Raw genomic sequence first — 11,590 nt, 5'->3', positions numbered from 1 at the left:
AAAAAAAAAAAGAAAAAAAAAACAAAAATAAAAAATAAAGAGTAAAATATTGACTTCCCATTTGTCAAAGATCAAATCAGTTATAAGTCTATAATATATAACAATCCTGTCTCTTAAGTCATATTATAAAATCACTTTCCTCCAGTAGTTATCTTACTTAATCATCAAATCTCATAAACATTACTTTATTCTTTCCACAAAAAGTCAAAGAGAGGTTTCAATTCTTTAAGAAATATATCTATCAATTTTTTTTTCCAGATAAGCATATCGATTAATCCATCTCATTACTAATTATGATAATCTTATTGTCATAACCATAGTCAAAATAAACATTTCAATTAATCCATCACATCAGAATCTGTTAGGTTCAATAATTTCAGTAGCCATTGTTCTATTATCTCTATTAGTTCCATTTTCCATCTTCCATCTTCAGTAGTCTTGTTAAGTCCAGTAATTTCAATATCCAATCTTCCATTATCAGTATTCCATAATAATCTTGCTGTCAAAGCCATAGTCATATAGTAAGAGTCTGATGGGGATTACCTCTATCCCAAATATTTTCTTGCCATCCATTCTGAATAGGTTGCTGAAATACTGCTGTAAAATCATATCTCTGTTCTTTTTTTCAAAATACACTGGGTCATCTCTTAAAAGTTTTTCCATTGTCACATGGCTGCAGTTAATTCCATAGATTTTCTCTATATTGGGCTCCATCACATCATTCCAGTCCAGAAGATTATCCATGCCATTGATAACTTTATCTCTAGAATCTTCATTCATTTCTTCAGAGATAACATTGAGTTCCAAACAATAGATTTTATTTCTAAAGTCCATAGACTCCAAATCTTGTTCCTGTTCCACAGAAGTTCAACCATTTCTGACAACAACTACTAAGGGGTCTCCCAGCAGCTGAGGTTGGGTTGTATCTGCTCTGTTAGTGCCGTTTAATATGTTAGTTCTCATCTCATGAACAAACCTTGTTAATTACCTCATCTGGTATTAAATTTCATTGCCTACCTGGATCTGTTTAAAAGAATATCAGCTCCCATTGGCAGAACAGATAGACTCTGGCCTTTCTTGAAACCCTGTACATTTGTGCAAGCATATCAAATTATGATTATATTTTTTTCAGATTAATGCCTAAATACTACCAGCTTGTCCTTGCCTTTGTGTTTTCCATTCATGAGATCAACAAGAATTTAATGTTGTTACCCAACACCACCCTAGGATCCAAGATCTATGAAAATGCTTTTAATCCCATAATAGCCTATAGCAACACTCTGGATCTACTCTTCTCAGGACAAGATAATCCCCCCAGTTACAAATGTGTCAGGGAGAAGAAGCTCGTGGCCATAATTGGTGGACTCACTTCCCCAAACTCCATCCAGATGGCAAACATCTTAAATGTCTACAAGATTCCACAGGTGTGTCTTCATACATATGTGAATTGATGCACACTTTGGGATATGAAGAAGAGTGGGTCCCCTACCAGTGTCTTAGCTAGAAAGCTGGAAAAAATAGTACAGTGAAAATACTTGATTATATTATACAGAGTACTCAGTTGACTGTCCTGTTGTGATGATTCCTGTAGGTTAGGTGTAATTAGAGGGCCAGAATTCTCTGTAGCCTGTTTTCTCATGAGCTCTGCTTTTTCTCTGTCCCAGAAATCAGTATCACAGCAGTTTCAACTATTAGTTGATTGAGCTGCCTAGAATCCATTCTGAGTATATGAGTATTTACCTTGAGAGTAACAGTAGTCCCTATGCAAAAAGGAAGATTTGGCCTGCTACAAGGGTGAAGTTCAGTGAATTTAGAAAAGAGTATTCTGTTCAGGAATAACCTATAACATTTGGCACTTTTAAAGTATGTGTCTCTCTCTTCCTCCATGTTAGCTCAGTTATGTCTCTTTTGACCCCATGTTGAGTGACAAAATTCAGTTCCCTTCTTTCTTCCGGATGGTTCCAAATGAAACCCCTCAGTTTGATGGGATTGTTCAGCTATTGGAATATTTTGGATGGCGTTGGATTGGCCTCCTCATCCCAGATGATGACAGTGGAGAAACATTTCTTCGAACACTGAGACCGAGGCTCATTGAGAGGAATATTTGCATTTCTTTTACACAATCCATTCCAATAGTGAAAAGTTACATTATAAACAAGTCTCTTAAATTAATTTTACATAGCATAGCTTCTATTCTCTGGTTGAAGAACCTTAATGTGATCCTTGTGTATGGGGACCGACAGTCTATGAATGGTCTACAAATAATTCTAGAAAGTTATGAATTTCAGATGGTTCCAATTGAGAGAGTTTGGATTATAACAGCTCAGGGGGATGTCACAATGACATTACCTTGGGAAAGATTCACTTCAAAATCCCTTAATGGCACTTTGTCCTTTGCCCTCCACACAAATGTGGTGCCAGGATTTCAGGAATATCTTGAGACCATAAATCATTTCAAAATGACATTTTTTTCCATCCATGAGTTCTGGCACAGTGTGTTTCTCTGTTCACTCCCACAATACAACCTATATGCGCTAAACAAGGAAAACTGCACTGGGCAGGAGAAGCTGGAGAGCCTACCTGGAACTGTGTTTGAAACAGGAATGACTGGCCAGAGCTACGGCATCTACAATGCGGTCTATGCTGTAGCACATGCCCTCCATGCCCTGCATGCCCTGCATTTATTAGAATCTAAACCAAAAGCAATGGGGAATGGAGTCAACTGGAATTTTTTCAAAGTTCAGCCATGGCAAGTAAGTTTCTATTCCTCACAGTGGCAAGTGAAGTAAAATGAATTGCTTACTGTACCAGGCAGGGAGGGGGAACCTCAGAACTGTGGATGAAACATGGTCTTTCAGGCCTCTGTATCTGGTCCTCAGGATGCTCTTCAGGCCACACACCCTCCAGAACCACACCCCTCACCTGCCTTGCTTTAGGGCCTCTTTGAGCATTTTTTTGCCTGACTGGAATGTGTCCATGAATTCTAATAATTCTTCTTGCTTGTCTGGATCGAGGATACAGAGGGCATTGAGCCCATAAAGAAACTATTTATTGATTTTATTATTGCATTTATATCAAACCTTTCCTCCAAGGAGCTCAAGGTGGCATACAAACATGGTTCTCGTCCCCCCGATGGTATCCTAACAAGAACCCTGTGGGGTAGGTTAGGCTGAGAGGCAGTGACTGGCCCAAGGTCACCCAGCAAGCTTTGTGGCCGAGTGGGGATTTGAACCCTGGTCTCTCAGGTCCCAGTCCGACACTCTAACCACTACACCATACTGGCCAATACACCATACTACCCCATTGTACAAATGTGAACTTCATATGTGTTGCTCTACTCACTTTTGCCTCTTCCATCTCAAAGATCAAGATCTCCTACCCTTTCTTCCCTAGACTGTGGGAGGCTAGCAATGTCACTAGCTTCCAGTTTCCCTGAGACAAGAAGGCCATTCAAGGGAGCTGGCTCTATAATAGAATGCTCCTTTGGCAAATAAGATCAGGGCTGTCTCCTTATTTCACAGCACAATAGCCATTTTCTACTCATGATCCCCAACTATTGGTGTTCAGAACTATACCAACTCTGATACCAGAAGTACCGTACAGCCATGACTAGTAGCTATTGATATCCTTATCCTCCACAAACATTTCTAATCCCCTTTTAAAGCCATCCAGTTTGGCAGCTAAACCTATAGCCGTACTATGTGTGAAGTAGTACTGGCTTTTGTCTGCAGTGAAGCTTCCAACCTTCACCTTCACTGGATATTCCCAAGTTCTAGTCTTATTAGAGAGAAGAAAAAATGTATCCCTAATGTCCACTTTCTCCACACCATGCATAATGTTATACACCTTGATCAGATTCCCCTCCCTGCACATACTCACCTTTTCTTTAAACTAAAAAGGGTGCATTTATCCCCCTTCTCATTGAGGAAGTGCCATAAAAGTTTTCACATATCGTGTGTGTGTGTGTGTGTATATATATATTTCTTTTCAAGACAGAGATTTTTAAAGTTTGGCATTTTTGGAAGACAGGAAATTGTCACAACTTCAAAATCAGTGATATTAATCAAAGAGTAAACAGGTTACAACTCAGCAAATTACAGAAAGAAAATGTTATTCCCATTTCTGACTATTTCACCCAGTTTATCAACTATATCTCCTCTAATATAGCTTCACTCATTTCTGAGAAACATCCACTTCAACAACAGTGCCGGAGAAGAAATATTTTTTGATGATAAAGGAGACCTGAGAGGTGGATATGATATCATCAATATGGTAACATTCCCCAATCAATCCTTCCAGAAAGTCCGAGTTGGAAGGATTGATCCCCAGGCTACTGCAGGGAAAGAATTTGTTGTTAATGGAAGTGCCATTGTGTGGAATCACAAATTTAAACAGGTGAGAAACCTCATTGAACTCAATGTATAGGATTGTACTGAGGTGCAGAAATCCTATAAAACACTGCTGGGAGTAAGTCCCATCCTTTGCTAAATAGGCCTTAGACACATTTTTGTCATGACCTTTGAGGGCTAATATAGGTTCTCAGATTCTTTTATTTTGATCTAGATGGGTTATTTAGTTGTTATGCTGGTTTGTAGGATCTAAAACTGGGTATTTGAATTGTTTTATCTGTTTTTATTGTTGGAATGTATGGATTTATATTTGTACATGGTTGTAAACTACTTTGAGAGGCAACTTTGCCTAAAAAAGTGGTCTAAAGCCCAGAGCTTGGAAAAGTTACTTTTTTGAACTACAACTCCCATCAGCCCAATCCAGTGGCCATGGTGGCTGGGGCTGATGGGAGTTGTAGTTCAAAAAAGTAACTTTTCCAAGCTCTGCTAAAGCCTCCCTAAACAAATGAATGAAAAAATAAATTAACTCCATCACATTGCATAGAGGAAGCTGGCAATTCTTCTCTAGCTGGGAAGTTTTCCTGAGCTGCCCAATAGTCCTTGTTCAAGCATAGCTGAGGAGACCTTACTGTATTCTTGTTTGAAATTGATGAAGGGAGATTCATTGCAATGAGGATTAGCAAGTTTATTCTCATCATATATACATCCTTGTGGATACATATAGGAGCTGCCTCGTTCCACATGTGTTGAGAGCTGCCACCCGGGATATAACATGATTGCTGTGCTGGGGAATCAAGTGTGTTGCTATGACTGTGCTCCTTGTCCTGAAGGGAGGATTTCAAACCAAATGGGTATGGTGACGCATATATTTATTCTAATTCCTATGAGTTTTCTCTATCACAAACATTTAGAATGGATGGATTTACAAACAGATGTCTCCTTGTCCTGCAGTTATCTTTAAGAAATTATTGTAACTGTCCTGACAAAGTTTTACAATTAACATCTTTGCTTTTCCAATATGCCTTTCACATGCACCTCCAGAAAATGTTCTACAGGTTTAATCTCCATAGCGGGGGGAGGGAGAGGAGTATTTTACTGTGGCCCAAAGGAGCTTGACTTTTAGTGCTCTTCTAGTTCCCATCCACCAAGGCTTGTGATTTTGTATGCTTGCTCCTGTCCCGCCAGTACTCTCCTTGACTGTGGGTTCAGTGTAAAGGAGGGTCTGTATCCAGCTCTTTGGATCCCTCCTTTCCTCTGAGTTAACTCCATGAGGGGCTCAATCTATTGCGTGCATCCCAAATGCTATGTGTGTGAAGGATTGATCATTTCCATGCTCTCCTCTTTCCCCTTCACCCAAGACCCCAATTACTCAAAGAAGCACAAAGGTGGACATGGATGGACTTACGGATGGAGATGAATTATGAGCTATCAGGTACCATGGAAAATCAGCAGAGAAACAGAAAAAAAGTGATAGTGGTGAAAGTGTCATGGGCCAGAAATAGACTGATTTGGAATGTTCCGGTTCCGGTCACTGACGAAGGGTGAGCTTTTCCTCGGCGGCTTAGTTGGCTCAGTAATATATGGGTAATTAGCTCATGAATCCATCTCTCTGAAGGTTTATTATTTTTACAAACATACCTGAAGAACTAGTGGGAGTTAAAAGAGTCTAAAAAGAAAATTGGCTGCTTGCAAACAAACGAGCAAGCCTGAATTCCTCCCACTCTTCACTATCAGCTAATAAAAAGCCTCTCTATTTTTCTGCACTCTCACTTTTGAAGTCGGAAGGTTCTTCATGGTATTAACAAGAAAGGAGAGGAAAGTTTTAGGACTTCCTCCCCCTTCAGAGAGCTTATCCAAAGAAAATAAACAAAAGGGGGAAAAATGCGGAAAGTTCCAGCCCGCTTTTTCATCTCCATTACACCACGCCGAAAGCACCTTCTTAGAGTTAAAGGGCCAGCAAAAAATTACAAGCTATTTTACTTCTCCTTCTCAAAATAAAGCTGGACGAGAATGGATAGACACTATAACCTGTTTGGACTGGTCTATATCAAATAAGGGACTTCCAGGTAGCCCGGAGAGGGAGTCTCTGGCAATGAACTTGGCAGATGAAATCAGGCTAGCTGACAGGCATGATAAACATGATGCTAAACAACTGAGAGACGCTATAGATAATAAAGTGCAGGCTGACTTGGCCCCACAACACTCGGCGTTGGCCAAAACTCCAACAGTGGATATAAAGTCCCTTGCTGACTCCCTAGAAACAGATGCCCGATTTTTGCAGGGCAGAGACTCCTCTTTTATCAATCTAGTAGATCAAACGGGTACACAAGCTCCAAAAGTGAACCAGAGTGGTATACTAGACGATTTAAATGGACTACCTGTAAAAGGATGGCTTTTTATGCTGGCAACGGAGCTGGAACATTTAAAAATCTGTATGAAGGAATGTAACTCACTTCTAACCACCTTAGTATCAATACATCATAATTCCCAGGTCTTATTGCCATCTACTGGCCAGGTCCCTCCAACAAACCGGTTAGCTATAAATAAACCTAGGCGTCGGAATCCTATGCGAACAAAAAAGGTAAAGAGGCACCCGACAACCCAGCCAAAAAAGAGCAAAAATATGAAGGCTCAAAAGCCATACCGAAACAACAAGATGAACTTTAAAAGACTCTTAAAGATCCTGGATGAACTTACTAAAAAGGGGCCTCAGAACTTAAAAACGCCTCAGGATAACTTCTCCGGAAAGAATACGCTCAGAGATTCTCTAGATGAACAACAGAAAACTATTTCAACACAGAAAAAAGGGAAATTGATAGAACCTCCTTCTAGAACAAACTTAATCTGCCATATTATAGATCAGGATCCATGGCAGGACGTTCTTCTAAAGAATCAGTTACCACAGCTAACAGAGCCGGCTACCTCTATTCCCTGTTGGAATTTAGTGCTAATTAGGAACAAACTAGTTTTTGAAAATTACCCAAATAGACTGATTTGTAGATCTCTAATTATAATGCAGAATCTATTTTGGTGCTTCTGGATGATACAGACTTGCATAAAAATCTGCAATTGGGAGACTCCTTGGCAAAAGGTGCCAAAAACATATTAGATTCAGCACATTGTACATCCCTGATTTCTACAAGAGAGAAAGAAATTTGTGTTCAGAGATACTTCTCTGTTGAGTAAAGGGAGGGGAGGGCAACCACTAGGGTGAGGTCTTTTTCAGTAGTGGCACCCTTCTTATGAAATAGGTTTCCAGAGGAGAATTACTTGTCATCTTTGCCAGGTAAGAGATGAAGACATTTTCATTCACCCTAGCCTTGTGAATAATTAGGAAATATGGATCTTCCTTTTTTTAAAATCTGTTTTTAAGTTAGGTGCATACTGAGTACTGATTTCATGTATTTATGTAAGCATTCTTTCCTTTTTCATGGCATTGGGTTTTATTTTGTAGTTCAGTTGTTCTTTATTTCTTCCTTGAAGTCATTCAGAAAAGTCTATGTTATGTGGCAGCATGATTGCATCACTTAATCTTTAAAGAGATAGCAAAGCTGAGTTCCTTTAGTGCTGCAGTTTGCAGCTTATTGGATTGAAAATAAACCATGGAATGCAAGATCCTTCCTATGGCCAGTTGATGCTCATCTATTTTCTACAAATAGAGAGCTAATGATTATGAAATTGACCACTCCAGAAAGTTTAATTTAAAAGTGCTTTCATGAAAATACATTGAAAAGAAGCATTGCTGGTTCCTAACACTGGGAATAAAATTCCTAAACTTTAAAGGAATCTATTTATATGTTGTGTCCTCTATTCAACTTTCAGTTCTGAATGAATGCTGCTCTGTATTAAATCAGTATTTGAGATAAATACACAATGCCTCCAAATAATAACCACAGATTAACTGATTCATCCAGTGCCATTATCATCCCATTGCTTTCCCACAAAGTTGAACATGATGATTATCATACCAATTCTTCTAAGTGGTATACGTTTAAAGTCTTATTTCAAGACACAATATTGAATGGTTGATGTGATCTATGTTAAGTGTCCAGACATACATTTTAACTATTGAGACTTCTAACTTTCAGATGCAAAGCATTGCAACAAGTGTCCTGAGGATCATCATCCAAACAAGAAACAGGATCAGTGCATCCTCAAGCACATAAGCTATCTGTCTTATGGAGAGCCTTTGGGAATACTTCCAGCTTCATTTGCTCTTTTCCTTTCTCTGATCACCCTTGCAGTAATGCAGATCTTCATTCAATGTCAGAATACTCCCATTGTCAAAGCCAACAACTGGAACATCACATGCACCCTCCTCATTTCCCTTTTGCTTTGGTTTTTATGTTCCTTCTTTTTCATTGGACAGCCTGGGAAGGTGACCTGCCTTCTCCGTCAAGCAGTGTTTGGCATCATCTTCTCCCTTGCTGTTTCTTGTGTATTGGCTAAAACCATCACTGTGGTTCTGGCCTTCATGGCCACCAAGCCAGGAAACAGGATGAGGAAATTGGTAGGGAAGAGGCTGGCAGTCTCAGTCATCATCCTCTGTACCCTTATTCAAACTGGCATCTGTGCAGTGTGGCTGGCAACCTCTCCTCCCTTCCTAGAGTTTGACATGCATTCCCAGATCGATCAGATTATTGTGCAAAGCAATGAAAGCTCAGTCTCAATGTTTTATACTGTCCTGGGCTACATGGGACTTCTGGCCATCATCAGTTTCATTGTGGCTTTCATTGCCAGGAAGTTGCCTGATACTTTTAATGAAGCGAAGCTCATCACCTTTAGCATGTTGGTGTTTTGCAGTGTTTGGTTGTCCTTTATCCCAACTTACCTGAGTGTGAAGGGGAAATACATGGTGGCCGTGGAGATCTTCTCCATCTTGGCCTCTAGTGCTGGATTACTGGGTTGCATCTTTCTCCCCAAATTCTACATTATTGTACTGAGGCCTGATCTGTACACCAGAGATCAACTAGTAAGGAAAAAGAATTGAGCTGAGTGACTTGTAGCATCTTTCCTACCTGCTTCCAAAGTTGACTTCTCTTTTTTTAGAATCAAGCTCCACATACAGTGTGCTGTCTACTTTCATGATTGTAAAGGCATTTCTACCAGGTATTCTAACAGCATGTGCTGAGCTCTGACCCCAGGTCTTTTACCTTGTTTATCTGTGCTTCATTGTTTAAACTTTGTATGGTTTTTTTAAAAATTATATATTTGTTTTTAATGTTCAGTGTTTTTAAATTTTGTAAACCGCCGAGAGAGCTTTGGCTATGGGGCGGTATATAAATGTAACAAATAAATTATTGTCCTTGCTGATTTTATGCTGATTTCAAATTCTTTTAAGAGGTTCTCTTTGTGTTTATTATAGCTATTTTTAAATTTAGTGTCTTTTAACATTAAATAGTGTATTATATTAGGTACTTTTAATGTACATTGCTCAGTTTGCATCATAAACAAACAAACAAATAAATAAGTTCAATGGATAAACCCTAAATACATATGGAGTATATTTGCATCTTCGCATCTTTTGGAAATATTGATACCTTCAGTATGCATTTCAGATACAAAGCAATGTGAGCTGTGCCAAGAAGATCAGACTCCAAATGAAAAACAGTGCATGAAGACCAGTATCCAAATGAAAACAGAAGATCAGTATCCAAATGAAAAACAGATATGTGCATTTCCAAAATCATCACCTACTTATCCTTCAGGGAATTCTTGGGAGCAATTTTGGCTTCTTGTTCCCTTTTTTTCCCAGTAATCACAACAGCAGTTTTTGGAACATTCATTCGGTACCAAGACACTCCCATAGTCAAAGCCAACAATTGGGGTATCACCTGTACCCTGACCTTTACTCTTTTGCTTTGTTTTCTGTGCTCCTTCCTCTTCCTTGGTTGGCCTGGGAAGGTGACCTGCCTGTTCCGGCAAACAGTAATTGGCATTGTCTTCTCCATTGCAGTTTCTTGTGTTTGCCAGAACTGTTACTGTGGTTTTGGCCTTCATAGCCACAAAGCCAGGAAACAGGATGAAGAAGTTTATAGGAAAAGGACTGGCAATATCTGTCATTATTTTTTGTTCTCTTATTCAAGTTGGCATCTGTGGTATGTGGCTGGCAACCTCTCCTCCCTTCCCAGAGTTTGACATGCACTCCCAGACTGGGCTGATCATAGTGCAATGCAATGAAGGTTCTGATGTCATGTTCTGCATTGTCCTGGGCTACTTGGGGCTTCTGGCCATCATCAGCTTCACTGTGGCTTTCTTTGCAAGGACGTTGCCTGATACTTTCAATGAAGCCAAGCTCATCACCTTCAGCATGTTGGTGTTTTGCAGTGTTTGGGTATCCTTTGTCCCCACATACCAGAGCTCTAAAGGGAAATACATGGTAGCTGTGGAAATCTTCACTATCTTGTCTTCAAGTGCTGGATTGTTGGCTTTTATCTTTCTCCCAAAGAGCTATATTAAGACCTGATCTGAATACAAGAAAGAGCCTAGTAAGGAAAAAGAAATAACAAGACTAAACTATATGTTATGTTAAATGCATGTTTTCATTAAATATTTCTGTTATTCAAATAACTGTGAGGTTTGCCTCTTTATTGTAGTTCTAAATTCATTGGTAAGGAAATTATCAGGAAGTTTGGAAAGTTTACAACTCATGGATTTCATCTGGTATATACCATGTGGACTTCAATATCACGAAATATGTCTAGGTTGATACTGCTCATGATTCCCACCCCCCAGGACATTGGTCATGATCCCTCCCTCATTTTTGAGCTTCCATGCATAGTGTATCCTATTCTACTTCTGCCCACTTACTTGCCTTCTATACCTACAAGACATTACCAAATAGCCTTAGTGTTGCAAGGTCCTAAACATCTCAATTTAATATGTACAATTCAGGCTACTAGAGATAGTGACTTTCCTATGGTGACACCTTGAGTTTGGAATGCTCTCCCCAGAGATGCTTGCTTGGTATCCACTCTGATATTTTCCATCTGCCATGTAAAGCCTTTGAATTTTCCTGGAATTGTAACAATGTTAGTCCTACTCAGAATACACCTACTGAAATTAATGGACATTACTTACAAATTGGCATTAGCAATCCATTAACCACAATGGGTCCACTCTCAGCATAAAAACCTCAGGATGAAAGCTTTTTTTTCCTCTTGTCAATGTCTGCTATTTGGATGTTCCTTTTTGAGAGATATGATTCTGATGGAAATTGCCACCCTGCTGCCATCAGAATC

At 39.4% G+C, this 11,590-nt stretch overlaps 1 protein-coding gene across 1 annotated transcript; it reads left to right on the top strand.

Annotated features, from left to right (window-relative positions):
- Nucleotides 1-1,916: 1,916 nt before the first annotated feature.
- Nucleotides 1,917-9,339, top strand: LOC133367476 (vomeronasal type-2 receptor 26-like). The gene is made up of 4 exons (XM_061591579.1): nt 1,917-2,753; nt 4,168-4,395; nt 5,074-5,200; nt 8,438-9,339. Exons 1-4 carry the CDS (start codon nt 1,917-1,919, stop codon nt 9,337-9,339), a joined length of 2,094 nt encoding a protein of 697 aa, XP_061447563.1.
- Nucleotides 9,340-11,590: the final 2,251 nt, after the last annotated feature.

This window comes from Rhineura floridana, chromosome 11 (genome assembly GCF_030035675.1).
Source record: "Rhineura floridana isolate rRhiFlo1 chromosome 11, rRhiFlo1.hap2, whole genome shotgun sequence".
Lineage (NCBI taxonomy): Eukaryota > Metazoa > Chordata > Lepidosauria > Squamata > Rhineuridae > Rhineura > Rhineura floridana.
The sequence above is the reverse complement of the archived record's forward strand: the minus strand, read 5'-3'. Positions and strand labels throughout refer to the sequence as shown.